The 15859-nt window shown below is 49.6% G+C and overlaps 1 protein-coding gene across 1 annotated transcript in view; it reads right to left on the bottom strand.

Moving 5' to 3' along the window:
* The window catches only part of DVL3 (dishevelled segment polarity protein 3), a 449584-nt gene that overhangs the window by 231845 nt on the left and 201880 nt on the right, over window positions 1-15859 (bottom strand). The window contains exon 2 of the mRNA XM_078667336.1: window positions 10098-10167. Within this exon, the coding sequence (XP_078523462.1) occupies window positions 10098-10167 (70 nt within the window). The remainder of the gene's footprint in view (window positions 1-10097; window positions 10168-15859) is intronic.

Below are 15859 nucleotides of genomic sequence, written 5' to 3'. Positions count from 1 at the left end.
ACTTTTGTTATTACATGTTCTGTTCCCAGAGATTCCAGTCTTACCCTTTCTCCTTGACTTTGTACTAGATTTCTGATTTATGTGATGATTAGCTGGTTGGGAAAGAGTATCTAACGACCTTGTGCAGGGCGTTAAGACTGCATGTCAGTGGCGTCACTGGGGTTGGTGTCACCCGGTGCGGGTAACTCATGGTGTCACCCCCTCACGACTTACCGCATGGACCACTTCTGTCGGAAATGTACGGCGCTAGGTACTGTCTTGCTCCCTCTCTCTGTCTAGCTCCCTCTAGCTCCCTCTCTCTTGCTCCCTCTAGCTCCCTCTGTCTCTCTCTCTCTCTCTCTCTGTCTTACTCCATCTAGCTCCCTCTCTCTCTGTCTTACCCCCTCTAGCTCCCTCTCTCTCTCTATCTTACTCCCTCTAGCTCCCTCTCTCTGTCTAGCTTCCTCTCTCTCTGTCTTGCTCCCTCTGTCTCCATCTCTCTCTGTCTTACTCCCTCTAGTTCCCTCTCTCTGTCTAGCTCCCTCTAGCTCCCTCTCTCTCTGCCATACTCCCTCTAGCCCCCTCTCTCTCTGTCTTACTCCCTCTAGCTCCCTCTCTCTGTCTAGCTCCCTCTAGCTCCCTCTCTCTCTCTTACTCCCTCTAGCTCCCTCTCCCTCTGTCTTGCTCCCTCTTGCTCCCTCTCTCTCTATCTTACTCCCTCTAGCTCCCTCTCTCTGTCTAGCTTCCTCTCTCTCTGTCTTGCTCCCTCTGTCTCCATCTCTCTCTGTCTTACTCCCTCTAGCTCCCTCTCTCTGTCTAGCTCCCTCTAGCTCCCTCTCTCTCCGTCTTACTCCCTCTAGCTCCCTCTCTCTGTCTAGCTCCCTCTAGCTCCCCCCTCTCTCTTACTCCCTCTCTCTCTGTCTTACTCCCTCTAGCTCCCTCTCTCTGTCTAGCTCCCTCTCTCTCTCTTACTCCCTCTAGCTCCCTCTCCCTCTGTCTTGCTCCCTCTAGCTCCCTCTCTCTCTATCTTAATCCCTCTAGCTCCCTCTCTCTGTCTAGCTCCCTCTCTCCCTGTCTTACTCCCTATAGCTCCCTCTGTCTCCCTCTGTCTTACTCCCTCTAGCTCCCTCCCTCTCTGTCTTACTCCCTCTAGCTCCCTCTCTCTGTCTTACTCCCTCTAGCTCCCTCTCTCTTACTCCCTTAGCTCCCTCTCTGTCTTGCTCCCTCTAGCTCCCTCTCTCTCTGTCTTGCTCCGTCTAGCTCCCTCCCTCTCTGTCTTGCTCCCTCTAGCTCCCTCTCTCTCAGTCTTAGTCCCTCTAGCTCCCTCTCTCTGTCTTGCTCCCTCTAGCTCCCTCTCTCTCTCTTACTCCCTCTAGCCCCCTCTCTCTCTGTCTTGCTCGCTCTAGCTCCCTCAAGGTCCCTCTCTCTCTATCTTACTCCCTCTAGCTCCCTCTCTATGTCTAGCTCCCTCTCTCGCTGTCTTACTCCCTCTGGCTCCCTCTGTCTCCCTCCCTCTCTCTGGCTTACTCCCTCTAGCTCCCTCTCTCTGTCTTACTCCCTCTAGCTCCCTCTCTCTCTGCCGTACTCCCTCTAGCTCCCTCTCTGTCTTACTCCCTCTAGCTCCCTCTCTCTCGATCTTACTCCCTCTAGCTCCCTCTCTCTGTCTAGCTCCCTCTCTCTCTGTCTTGCTCCCTCTGTCTCCATCTCTCTCTGTCTTGCTCGCTCTAGCTCCCTCAAGGTCCCTCTCCCTCTCTCTCTGTCTTACTCCCTCTAGCTCCCTCTCTCTGTCTAGCTCCCTCTAGCTCCCCCTCTCTCTCTTACTCCCTCTAGCCCCCTCTCTCTCTCTCTTACTCCCTCTAGCTCCCTCTCCCTCTGTCTTACTCCCTCTAGCTCCCTCTCTCTGTCTAGCTCCCTCTCTCCCTGTCTTACTCCCTATAGCTCCCTCTGTCTCCCTCTGTCTTACTCCCTATAGCTCCCTCTGTCTCCCTCTGTCTAACTCCCTCTCGCTCTGTCTTGCTCCCTCTGTCTCCATCTCTCTCTGTCTTACTCCCTCTAGTTCCCTCTCTCTGTCTAGCTCCCTCTCTCTCTGTCTTACTCCCTCTAGCTCCCTCTCTCTGTCTAGCTCTCTCTAGCTCCCCCTCTCTCTCTTACTCCCTCTAGCCCCCTCTCTCTCTGTCTTACTCCCTCTAGCTCCCTCTCTCTGTCTAGCTCCCTCTAGCTCCCTCTCTCTCTGTATTACTCCCTCTAGCTCCCTCTCTCTGTCTAGCTCCCTCTCTCTCTGTCTTGCTCCCTCTGTCTCCATCTCTCTCTTTCTTGCTCTTTCTAGCTCCCTCTCTCTGTCTTACTCCCTCTAGCTCCCTCTCTCTAGCTCCCTCTCTCTGTCTTACTCCCTCTAGCTCCCTCTCTCTGTCTTAGTCCCTCTAGCTCCCTCTCTCTGTCTTGCTCCCTCTAGCTCCCTCTCTCTCTCTGTCTTACTCCCTCTAGCTCCCTCTGTCTCCCTCTCTCTGTGTCTTACTCCCTCTTTCTCCCTCTCTCTCTGTATTACTCCCTCTAGCTCCCTCTGTCTCCCTCTCTCTGTGTCTTACTCCCTCTGTCTCCCTCTCTCTGTGTCTTACTCCCTCTTTCTCCCTCTCTCTCTGTATTACTCCCTCTAGCTCCCTCTGTCTCCCTCTCTCTGTGTCTTACTCCCTCTGTCTCCCTCTCTCTCTGTCTTACTCCCTCTAGCTCCCTCTGTCTCCCTCTCTCTGTGTCTTACTCCCTCTTTCTCCCTCTCTCTCTGTATTACTCCCTCTAGCTCCCTCTGTCTCCCTCTCTCTGTGTCTTACTCCCTCTGTCTCCCTCTCTCTCTGTCTTACTCCCTCTAGCTCCCTCTGTCTCCCTCTCTCTGTGTCTTACTCCCTCTTTCTCCCTCTCTCTCTGTATTACTCCCTCTAGCTCCCTCTGTCTCCCTCTCTCTGTGTCTTACTCCCTCTGTCTCCCTCTCTCTCTGTCTTACTCCCTCTAGCTCCCTCTGTCTCCCTCTCTCTGTGTCTTACTCCCTCTGTCTCCCCCTCTCTCTGTCTTACTCCCTCTAGCTCCCTCTGTCTCCCTCTCTCTGTGTCTTACTCCCTCTTTCTCCCTCTCTCTCTGTATTACTCCCTCTAGCTCCCTCTGTCTCCCTCTCTCTGTGTCTTACTCCCTCTGTCTCCCTCTCTCTCTGTCTTACTCCCTCTAGCTCCCTCTGTCTCCCTCTCTCTGTGTCTTACTCCCTCTTTCTCCCTCTCTCTCTGTATTACTCCCTCTAGCTCCCTCTGTCTCCCTCTCTCTGTGTCTTACTCCCTCCGTCTCCCTCTCTCTCTGTCTTACTCCCTCTAGCTCCCTCTGTCTCCCTCTCTCTGTGTCTTACTCCCTCTGTCTCCCTCTCTCTCTCTGTCTTACTCCCTCTAGCTCCCTCTGTCTCCCTCTCTCTGTGTCTTACTCCCTCTTTCTCCCTCTCTCTCTGTATTTCTCCCTCTAGCTCCCTCTGTCTCCCTCTCTCTCTTACTCCATCTGTCTTCCCTGGATTTGCATAAACAAGAGTGCGAGCAACAGGTGGCACTGTAGTGAAGAGCAAGCTGAAATTTGGAACTGGTTCACTCACTGGAAAACTGAAGACTGCAAGATACTGAAAAATAGGAAACCATGCACCGTCAGATGAGCGAGGCTGCTATAGAGGTGCCTTGTGAGCAAAGAAATTTGTAGTCAAGCATTGCAGATCTGCGAGACGCTGGCGAGTGTGAACAGCATGAGGAACAAGCTTGGCTTGCACAGGGAGCGACAGTAAAGGTGAGAGCAGAGGCGAGGCTGCAGTGCAGATTGGTGTCACCCCATGTGTTGGGTGTCACCCGGTGCGGGCCGCACCCCCCGCACCCCCCTAGTGACGCCACTGCTGCATGTAAGTATTCAGTTATCAGACCTGCAGTGCTCCTAGTCTTTACCAATATTACTTGCTCTGTAACCTTTAAAAGGCTTAATTTAATAAATATTTCTCTACGAATTAGACCTCAAAGAGTAACCAAATAGTGTTTCATGAAAGGACATGCCCCTTGAATGTGGGCCGCGCCCCTTAACTGTAGGCCACACCCCTTGAACGTGGGCCACTTTTTTCGTCAGTGCCCGGGCCAAATTGTGATCCCAATCCGACCCTGCATACAGCACTAGAGGTGGGCTGTGAAGGAGAATCGCTCAGCGCTTTGTGGAGGCTGCAGGAGAGCTGGGACAGAGCGCAGAGAATCACATCCGTACAATTACAGATTCTCAAGCAAGCGCTGAGAAGCAGGGCAGAAGGCAAGGTGCCTCATACAGCACTAGAAGTGGGCAGTGCAAGGATACCCCTGAACGCCTTGTGGAGGCCGCAGGGGAGCAGAGGCTGGCCAGAGACTCACAAGCTTTCCAGACAGTATCAGCAGAACCACACTTTTTCTCAGTTAAGCGCCAAGAAGCATGACAGAGCCCAGGGCGCCCCGAGGCTGGAACTGAAGCACGTTTGGGTGGGCAGTGCAAGGATACCCGTTGAACCCCTTGTGGAGGCCGCAGGGGAGCTGAGGCTGCCCAGAGAATCACATGGTCCCCAGAGGGTATCAGCAGGACTGCACAGTTGCTCGGGCAAGCGCCAAGAAGTAGGACAAGCCTAGGGCGCCCCGAGACTGGAACTGAAGCTCGTTTGGGTGGGCAGTGCAAAGATTTTGCTCAGGCAGTTGCTCAGGCAAGCGCCAAGAAGCAGGATAGGCCCTATGACACCTCAAAGGCACAATCTAAAACACAGGAAAGGGTGGCACACAAGGAGGCCTGCCCATAGGGTGACCAACCGTCCGTAAATTTCACGGACAGTCCGTAATTTCGGCCGTCTGTCCGTTGTCCGTGAAGGTTTCTTTAACGGACGCCATTTGTCCGTAATTTTAACAGCTGTTGGCTCACAGCCAATCATGTGCCTTTCTAATGCAAACCGTTTGCTGTGGAGACCAAACAAGTGATTTAGGATTGGCTTGAAAGCCATCAGCCAACCCTAGAGCTCACAGGTACACTGCAGAAGTGCTCTAATTAGCCCTGATTCGGGGCCAATGAGAACAACTTTAAGGTAACCAGCCCCGGTACTACTGAAACACGCAGAAACGTTTTGACTTTCCCTTTTAAAAAATATCGGGACCCTTACTCGACCCCTGACGTGTAAACTCAGTAAAATGCGTTCTAAAGGGACCTGGCCAGCCTCAAGGCGCCTTTGGCCGGATTGGAGGCTGTGGAACTGTTAATGTCATAATCCGAGCCTAATGCATTTTTGGAGGTTTCCTGCAGTTCTGGCTATTCTTCAGGAGATCCTCATCACACGACGCATTAAACAGATTAATGGCAGATAAAATAAGGTCTCTGTGCGGAGCACTGGGCCCCAGTGCAAGCAATTATAATGTCACCCCGCGGTCTGTTTGCACTCTAAAAGGCAACAGTAATTGGTGTGCAATGGACCCGGTGTCGAAGCTCCTGCTCCACCGTTGATAGCTACAGCCCTGTATCATTGTCATCTTAAGGATTTTCGGGGCCCTGTACATGACATGTTTAGGGGCCCCCTGTTCGGAACATTTGTGAATTTTATTAACCATTTTCTGAAAACTGAAGTTTACATAATGCACAAAAAATATTAAACTATGTTAAAGTTTTAGAAACTGAATCATGCAGAAACCGCTGATATACGTCTTCCCTTGGGGCCCAACAAGCCTTAAAACTACCCAGGAGAGGGGGGTACGTTGAGATAAATAGACATAAATAATATAGAAATACATCATCTTTCTAGGGGAGGGAGGGGGCTTTATAGCTTGGGGTCCTTGGAAGTTGCACACTTTGCCCTTGCCTTAAAACGTCTCTGCTCTGTATATGTTTGCAAATGGCAAACTTATTTTAAACAATGAGGCGTAGTTTTCGTATAACTGTGTACCACAAAAACAGAACAAAAACATTGTAGGTGGATGCTGCAAAGGCTCTGGAAGAACTATTGAACTCTAAACTATGTGCATTAGTGGCGCCCATGCGACAATCTTTGTTGGTGCCACTTCCATGACCTTCTTTATGTATTCCCTGACTACCACCCACCATGGTGCCCCTCATCTCTCCTTAGCCCCCCTCTCACAAGTATTTAATTTATAGCTCATATAGCTAATCATGTATATACACTGTGCAATGAATGGCCAACAGAAGGTCGAGCCGCGCTTAGGCTCCAGGGCTTGGAATCACTTTTTAGTATATTTTCCTGCTTTAGCAGGTCTTCGGAAGCACTACTATGGCCGTTGCGTTGCTACTACCCCACCGCATACATAGAGAAGTGTGCTGTGCAACTGGCACCTGTACCTTTGCCTCAGGACTCCTTATGGCTCTCCACATTGACTTCCACCGGTCAAGAACGAGGTAAGCATCTGCGGCAGACCTCGGCGTGTACTGAGGGTGGCCAGCAGCCTGTGCCTGGTTGCAACTTTAGGAGTCCCTCTGTCATTGTGACCAATTAAGGGGTCGTGTTTATTGGCCGCAAGTTACTGAAATCAACCGGCCTGCTCAATTGCTGCGTTCACAAATTTCCGGAGAAGAAGCTCGCCATTTTAGATTGAGGGTGAGGGGTATGTCCGTCCCATGGCCTATCCTAGAACTTGCCTTAGGAACTACAACACGGGTGAAATTCTTGATGGGCTTCTTCTATATGCAACTCTGCAGATAAAGACTTAGCTCATAATTAATATGAAAAGGTGGGCGAGTGAGTGAGTGAAGGGATGGGCGGATGGCTGGATGGATTAGTGAAAGGGTGAATGGATGAATGAAAGGGTGAATGGATGGATAATGAGCGAAAGGATGGATGGTTGAGTGAAAGGGTGGATGATGGGCGAGTGAATGGGTGGATAGATGAGTGAAAGGATGGATGAGTGATAGGGTCAATGGATGGATTCATGAGTGGTTGAGTAGAAGGATGGGTTGGATGGAAGGAAGGATGGCTAAGTGAAAGGGTCAATGGATAGAGAAAGGGATGAAGGATGGATGACTGAAAAAGTGAATGGGTGGAGGATGAGTGACTGGGTTGATGGATGAGTAAGTGACACGATGGCTGGATGGTTTGAAAGGGTTAATGGCTGGATGGATCGATGGGTGGGTGGAAGACTGGATGGATGAGGGTACAGATGGATAGGGTGAAAGGGTGGATGGATAGATGAGTGAAAGTGTGGATGGAGGGTTGGATGGAAGGAAGAATACATGATGGATAGGTTTGCAAATGGATGAATATGTTTGGATATAGATGAGATGACTTATATACTTTAGTGCGACCTCCTCTGATATGTCTGTAAAACGTACCTTTTGTCCCGAAGTTTTGTCCTGAATTTTTACCCTTTGTCCTGAATTTCGACCCTTTGTCCTGAATTTTTACACTCACTGTCCTGAATTTGCACTCATACCAGTTGGTCACCCTACCTGCCCAGCGCCTGGTGAAGTCTACACATTGGCAGAGGTGCCCAGGGAGGGACAGAGAGCCCCCGGGCAGGCCTGGAAGAGCACAATCCACACACCCGACCCTGCCCGCCGGAGTGGAAGGAATGCGCGGCGCCCCTCACAAGCCAAGTATGCTGGCACGCAGCGCGCCTGGCATGGAAACAATCAGCCTGCCTGGCCCCGGCTGCAGGGGGCCCTTTCTGCTGCTGGTGGTGGGAGGAGGGGGGGGGGTGGAAACACAAAGCTATTACCCAAACCGACCTGCAGGACATTGACTGTGGAGGCGGGGTGAACGCGCTAAACCCGGACATTTACACTCACCACAGAGCGCCTTGAGTCTAATACGGGTTAAAGAGGAGCTAGAAAGGTGTAACAAAGGCAAGGCAACACCGGGGAGAGGGGGGGTGGGGGAGGCTAGGGAGCACCAGGCGGGGGGCCAGGGCGACACCTGGCAGGGGCACTGGCAACCCTCAGGAATCCAAATGCAGGAGAGAGGCAAGGGGGTACTAAAATGTCACCGTGCCAACAGCCCCACCTCCCCCGACAGAAAGCAACGGTGTCTGTGACAAGCCAGTATTTATAATGTGAAATAATTGAATGTGAAAAATAACAATTTAACATGCACAATAATATAAAATGGAAAAGAAATAACTGAATAATAAAAAAATATATATTTTTTCTATAAATATATGAAGTTTTGTGTCATGCATATAGAAATTGAATTCATGGTGTAAGCGCTACTAAATGTATAATTAGCACTGTGCCCGGTGCTCAATTTTGTTCCAAATAAATGTGACAAGCCAGTCACCAGATGGACTCCATGTCACCAAGGAGGCAGGGCTTTTTCGAAGTTTTAACAACATGATGCTTTCTGGGAAATGTAGTTCTACTGCACTCCAGTAACTGAGGTAACATCTGAAAACCGTGATTTGCGAAATACAAGCCCAGGACGGGAACATTTGAGTCTTTAGTGACAAGAGATGTAATGTAATGTGGTACCAGGCTTTGCTTATGCAGGTCCAAAGTAGAATTGTGTTTTTTTTCTCTTTTAGTGTATTTTAGCCAGCTTTGGTTACCAACTATGTAAAATCTGCAGGCACGCTAAACATTAGCATGAACGCTGGTTCTTCATAGTTTGCATAAATGTAGATACACCTTACGTAGCTTCAAGCACTGTTAGGTTCACTTTGATGTGATATTTTAAAGTACATATAACCAATTTATTTTTGCATCTTTCGAGACCATATCAAGTAAAGGGAACCTATTCAAATCTGTTCTTTGTGCGGTATACCCTGCGCCCGGAAGATGTTTCTCGTCCTTCCCAGTGACCCCTATTTAATGGGACAGGCCCCCTGTCAGCCATGTGCTTTGAAACGTTGAAAAGAACCGTGTCACGCGGTTCTGACACACCCGGGCTCATTTAGTCTGCACTGCTGCACCCTGTATGACCCTGAAGGTCACAGCTGGGCTGCAGCAGGTAGGTGTCTGTCTGTCTGTCTGTCTATCTATCTAGATATCTATCTATCTATCTATCTATCTATCTATCTGTCTGTCTGTCTGTCTATCTATCTATCTATCTAGATATCTATCTATCTATCTATCTATCTATCTATCTATCTATCTATCTATCTATCTATCTATCCATGAGTAATGTTGGAGCGCCACATTTTTATTTATTTATATAAAGTTTTATATAGCGCGGACATGACCCAAGTGGGTATCAGAGCACTTTACAGATGTACATCCATAAATGTATAGGTTCATTTACATATATTCTATGGTCTCGAAGTTGCCTTGCCAGCACGTGGCGACATGTTAAACACAAATAAACACAGATACATATACATTGAATAATGGACATTGGGAACTTTTCTAGGGCCCAGAAATACTGGATGAAACCTGGACCTGCGGGCAGTGGGTGTGTCCTCGAGACCTACAACTGCTCGGGTCCCTCGGAAACACAATATTCGGATTCTGACACAATTATTCAAGAATGCCAGCCCAGCAAAGTCGCAGCATCTTGTAAAATCCCCGCGGTGAAACAGCAGGGCAGGCATTTTGGGCCTAATTTGTGAACCGGAAAGTAAAAGAAACTTTATCCCATTTGAGGCATGACAGAAACAGCATTCGAAAACTACAAAAGTGTAACTCGTTCTTAAGTCTTTTCCAAGAACACCCTACAACGTTTTATCTGGGTGCCCATTGCTACGGTCTACAGTCCAAAAGGAAATAACATAAGAACTAACAGCCAAACTGGTCTCTACGAGTTCAAGGAACATGTGTGCAGGTGCTTTCCCTTCGAAATTCCACTAATAAAGTTAGCTTCTTACAAGATCATACTTTACAAAAATATAAAGTTGCCTCTTCCCTAGGTTAACTAATTTTTTTTAATTATTTTTATTTATAAAAAAAAAAGAGAATGACAAATCCGGGGAAAGTAGGTTTTCCTGAACAAAACACAAGCATAATCTACATTTTTGAAGATACTTTTTTTGCAGACAACTGTACACACATAATAAGGTTTGCAAAAGTAAAGCTGAAAAGTTTGCTGCCCTCACAAAATTCTGTTGCCAAAACTATAATTTTTCAAACTTGTAACAAAAGGATTTTTTTTCGGGCAGGTGAGGAAAAGCTGTACTCACCCAGCAGACGACGCGGCCGTTGAAACAGGGGAGTTTCGCATTGTCATCCGAGATCTCTTCTTTCACCACCCTGCGGCAGAGAGAAGGGAAGGAGTCAGGTGGAGTATTAAGAAATGACACCTCATACAATGTACAACGCGGGCTGTGTCTGCCTATCTACCAATCGACAGCACAGAGCCAGGGCTCACATAGGGCCTAGTCCCATGTCCTACCCATCGTTCATTCCTCGCTTCGCTCGCAGACCTGACAGTAAGTCCATCAGACAAGCCAGAGGTACAACCGTTCCAGAGATGGATAGCGAAGCTGCAGGCTGCATCAACAGGGCTCAATGCGAAGGTAGACATGGCGATGGGTGTAACGTGATGAACGCTCACGCACGCTGTAATATGATGAGCGATCGCGCCTCGAAGGGACAACACAAGACGCAGACAGTGCCTGCAAGGCGTGCATACTTTTAACACAAAGTGTATCACTACTATTTATTATTTAACAGCTGTATTGTGCACAAACCAGGTCAGATTCCGCGACTGGAGCGCTGCGCATAGCATCACACACATTATTCATATTTTACATACTAATAACACCACTAAGTGAGAGGAGGGTAGGGTTGGTGCTTTGTAGTCAAAACCAACAGTGATATTGTTAGGTATGGATGTCTGGTCAGGAATGGGATCAACTGTGGAGGGTGGATCGTGTGGTAGAAATGGAAGGGCCTATCAGGGAAAAGACCACTGATGGGAGGGGACACTAACTTCCTTCTGTGCTGCTTTACAAGGAATTGTTGCAATTCTCTTAAGAAGGAAAGAAAGCGTAATGTAGTCCCTGGCTAATTACCTACGTTCTATTTAATTGACCCTGTGGTTCCCGAATTCTATAGTTGAAAAAAGCTCCGCTTTGTCCCTGAAAACTTGGTTTTCTATGCCAATGACCCTGCTCTCTCCCCTTACTTTTTTCGATTCTTTCATCAAAAACTAAAAAAAAAAACTGTCTGTTAACCAGGACGTCTGATCCTTTGCACATAGACAGCGCCTTTAATTTCGGATGACTGGGAGACTAGCAAATTCTGCATTCATATTTACCATTTCATTTCCATCGTTACACTCCTCTAGCTTTATTGTCCCTGTCAGATTTGACCTCATCAGCTCTGCAAACATCTCAATCACAGTTTGTGACAACAGGTGACCACATACGGTTGCCTAAAGTAGCTTAAAAGGCTTCCACGTCAACCCCATTCATTTGTATTCCAGCGATCGGATTGGTGCCGACCAAAGACCATGAGAGGTATGAGGGGGGGGGGGGGGGGTGAATGATCATATTTCCAAGAGTAACCACCAAAGTCAATATCCAATGTAACAACAGGCAGAGAGGCTCAGGTGAATTCAATACCACTTAACCACTTGGCTGCTAAGGCTTTTCCCGTCCTGTGCCGACAGATTGATAATCCCATTATACATGACGAGTTCACCTTGTCATGAGCACAGGTCCAGTGTGCCTCATGACGAGCTGACCTTGTCATTAGCATGCAAGAGGCAAAAAGATGCAAGTTTCGCGAGATCCCCCAAACGTGAAACAACATTACTCTGGGGCAGGCGCGAAACACCCATTGGACTCACCGGGCTTCAGCCCCCCCCCCCCCCCGTCGTGTGTGGCAGCCCGGGCTCAGACGGCTCCCGGGCTCACACACAGCCACACCCGAACGTTTCACAGGTCTTTAAAAGACTATTTGAATGTTAATTAGGCCTTGCTGTTGTTTCACCCTTTGTTGGAGGCCCTGCAGCTCCACTCTGCCTACTGATTAAAAGTTCAGCCCCCCCCCGAATTTTTTTCTTAGGCCCCCCCCCCCCCGAAATTTGGTTCTAGTTGCGCCTCTGCTCTGGGGGTATTTACGTAGTGTTGAATGCTCAATCCAGAGTTGAGAGCCTGGCTTACAGTTCTTGGATAGCCTAGATCCTGGAGTGCGACTACCCTCTGAGCGTGCCATATAATGACGGCCCTGCAGCTCAGTGAATTGCCACTATCAGCCAATAAACAATCCTCTTCATGGTGTCCGTGTGCATGGGCGACTGAGGCAGTATTCCCGAGCGGTTCTCATCATTCCAGTGTGAGGACACTCATTCCGCCAAGATGCAAACAACAAGAGTCAACCATCTGCTGATGCGACAAGGACCTCTCCAGGGGTCAACTCTGCCCCTTCTGCTCTTTGGCATCTACGCAGAACCTATGGGGGGCTTTAGTATGTCCCAGGAGTCCCTGTTCATCAGCGAGATGACAAGACCCAACTCTACCTCAAGGGTCTCCTGAGGAGGGGGGCCTGTATAAAGAGCTATCTCTTAGCCAGCGGCTCTGGAATTATCCGGCAGGGGAGCACAAAAGAACAGACATTTAAGAAAATTATACACCAAGAAAATGCCAATTATGTAGCACGTTCTAAGGCAACTAGCTCAATATTTTGTCATCTTAACACACATCACTATAAAAGGTTTTTCAAGTTATACAAAATACAAACATTATAAGGGCGAAAGAGATCAGGACACACCTTTACCAGATCCTACAGAAGTTAGTATCCACCTCCAAATATTCATTTTGCATTTCATGGAAGTACAGAAGCATTATTTTATTTAAACTGTTTTTTTAACCCCAGAGAATAATAGTTTGTGTAAAACACACAATGCTGCACTGCACAGAACACAAGCCTGCATGTGCACACTTCATTTAATAAAAGGTGTGCCTCGATTATTCTTCATATTTTGTCACGTGTCAGAACTGGGTTTCAGTTCTCATCTTCCACTGTGCCAACACTTTGGCCCTTAGAAGCATACATTTCCATTAAGAAATGTCCTTTGTAACCCCTATTTTCCATTACCGTGCATAATAGAAGTTTTTCCTAGGAGGCATTGTAAGAGTCAAGATCCCAGACCCACATTAGAGAAGTACAACATTTGAGATTTTTTTTTTTTTTTTTTTTTTAGAGTTTTTATATAGCGCGAACTTGAACCGAACCGAATCAGTTATCATAGCGCTTTACATAGCACCAGTTACGTTACGTGAGGACACACTTTCATTTTTTAGGCACGGGGAGATTAAGTGATTTGCCCAGAATCACAGGAGGTTTAGCGACATTACCGAGACTCGAACCCAGTTCCCCAGGTCCGAGGTCGAGCGCCTTAGCCGTTAGGCCAACTCACACAGATTGCTCTCTGTTCAGAAAGCCCTCTCAAAATACCTGGAATTATGGCAACTGTCCCTGTGATGAAATATGAATTTGCAAAAAGAAAAAAGAAAAACATTTTTATGGTACAAGAAGCACCCTCTCAAAACGCATTATTTCCACCCTCGTTTACCAAGGGTTTCTAATGCTGCAGTCAAACCCCATTTCATCCTTCAACAAATGTCATACTGTACTGTCTTGACACAAGTTTCACCTCATTTGGGCCACTACAATACTTAAAGACAGAAATCAACAATTTTAAAGGTATTCCGCAATCTTTAAAAAGCACCTGTCTCTGTGCTGTAACTTTGGAGCCGTTTGAGCGTGAAGCAAATATTTCGTTATGCTAATCCATTATTTCCTGCAGTCACACAATTTCATGCTTCCATTGGTCGCGCTTATTACAAGTGTCCAAACTGGACGTTCACCAGCAGATGCCGCGCCACCGAAGACTGCATTTCTACGTTTCTTTCGCCGCCCCCCCCTTAAAGACTGGCTCTTCCATTCATCCCACGTCGTTCTCCCCCTGCTCCCCCCTGCGCCATGTTTCCTGGTAGTAGCTCCGCCTCCATCACCCTCTTTTTCTAAACTTCAAAACTAGAATCGTCAACGTCTTTAACTTCGGCCTCTTTCAAGGAAACTCCACACAAATATAATCCGTTCGTTCCCTTCTCGGACTCCTAATCTGTAGATCATAGTCACTTCAGGGCCACAGGAACCCCCCGCCCCCATAACAACATCCCGCAAATAACACACAGACACAAGTGTTAAGATTGGGAAAAATTGCTGCAGGTTTATTGTTACATACAACATTATGTAATCACGTTGGGTTATCTTACGGGCAATCCAAGGGCAGGCCGCATTCTCGCCACCTGCCCGCCTGATGAGCCAAAAGAGTGTCCCGACGTGTTCGACGCAACGTCCGGAGCGGCAAAGAGGCCACCACAACGGCCAGAGGAGGAGATATACCCTCTCCCTGCCAGCCCCGGACGTGCGTCATAGTTCCGCCCACCTCCACCGGGCAACCTGCCCTGAGGGGTGGCAACCATTAGCTGGGGGTCGGGGGCAGCCCTACGTGACTAAGGGCCCGCCCTCCTGATGGCCACCGGGTGGCCTCGGGCAGGCGCAAACCTTGAGTATCTCGAGACTACACCACGTCAGACCGGCAGTAATTATCTCTGTCTCGGGTTCCCTGCAGGCGATGTGATGCTTTCTAGCTTGGTCTTCAGTAAGCGGGGAGAAGCTCTCCAGCCTAGCAGGCATTGCAAAAGCACTCTAGCTGGGTCGCCAGTAGGTGGTGGATGCTCTCTAGCTGGGTCGCCAGTAGGCGGTGGACGCTCTCTAGCTGGGTCGCCAGTAGGCGGTGGATGCTCTCTAGCTGGTTCGCCAGTAGGCGGTTGACGTTCTCTAGCTGGGTCGCCAGTAGGCGGTGGACGCTCTCTAGCTGCGTCGCCAGTAGGTGGTGGATGCTCTCTAGCTGCGTCGCCAGTAGGTGGTGGACGCTCTCTAGCTGCGTCGCCAGTAGGCAATGGACGCACTCTAGCTGCGTCGCCAGTAGGTGGTGGATGCTCTCTAGCTGGGTCGCCAGTAGGCGGTGGACGCTCTCTAGCTGGGTCGCCAGTAGGCGGTGGATGCTCTCTAGCTGGTTCGCCAGTAGGCGGTTGACGTTCTCTAGCTGCGTCGCCAGTAGGCGGTGGACGCTCTCTAGCTGCGTCGCCAGTAGGTGGTGGATGCTCTCTAGCTGCGTCGCCAGTAGGTGGTGGACGCTCTCTAGCTGCGTCGCCAGTAGGCAATGGACGCTCTCTAGCTGCGTCGCCAGTAGGTGGTGGATGCTCTCTAGCTGGTTCGCCAGTAGGCGGTGGATGCTCTCTAACTGGTTCGCCAGTAGGCGGTGGATGCTCTCTAGCTGCGTCGCCAGTAGGCAATGGACGCTCTCTAGCTGGTTCGCCAGTAGGCGGTGGACGCTCTCTAGCTGGGTCGCCAGTAGGCGGTGGACGCTCTCTAGCTGGGTCGCCAGTAGGCGGTGGACGCTCTCTAGCTGGGTCGCCAGTAGGTGGTGGACGCTCTCTAGCTGCGTCGCCAGTAGGCAATGGACGCTCTCTAGCTGGGTCGCCAGTAGGCGGTGGATGCTCTCTAGCTGGGTCGCCAGTAGGCGGTGGATGCTCTCTAGCTGGGTCGCCAGTAGGCAATGGACGCTCTCTAGCTGGTTCGCCAGTAGGCGGTGGACGCTCTCTAGCTGGGTCGCCAGTAGGCGGTGGACGCTCTCTAGCTGGGTCGCCAGTAGGCGGTGGACGCTCTCTAGCTGGGTCGCCAGTAGGCGGTGGACGCTCTCTAGCTGGGACGCCAGTAGGCGGTGGATGCTCTCTAGCTGCGTCGCCAGTAGGTGGTGGACGCTCTCTAGCTGCGTCACCAGTAGGCAATGGACGCTCTCTAGCTGGGTCGCCAGTAGGCGGTGGATGCTCTCTAGCTGGGTCGCCAGTAGGCGGTGGACGCTCTCTAGCTGGGTCGCCAGTAGGCAGTGGATGCTCTCTAGCTGGGTCGCCAGTAGGCAGTG

Source organism: Lissotriton helveticus, chromosome 11, assembly GCF_964261635.1.
Source record: "Lissotriton helveticus chromosome 11, aLisHel1.1, whole genome shotgun sequence".
In the NCBI taxonomy this organism is placed as follows: Eukaryota; Metazoa; Chordata; class Amphibia; order Caudata; family Salamandridae; genus Lissotriton; species Lissotriton helveticus.
Note: the sequence above shows the minus strand (reverse complement) of the source record. Positions and strands in the feature narration are given on the sequence as shown.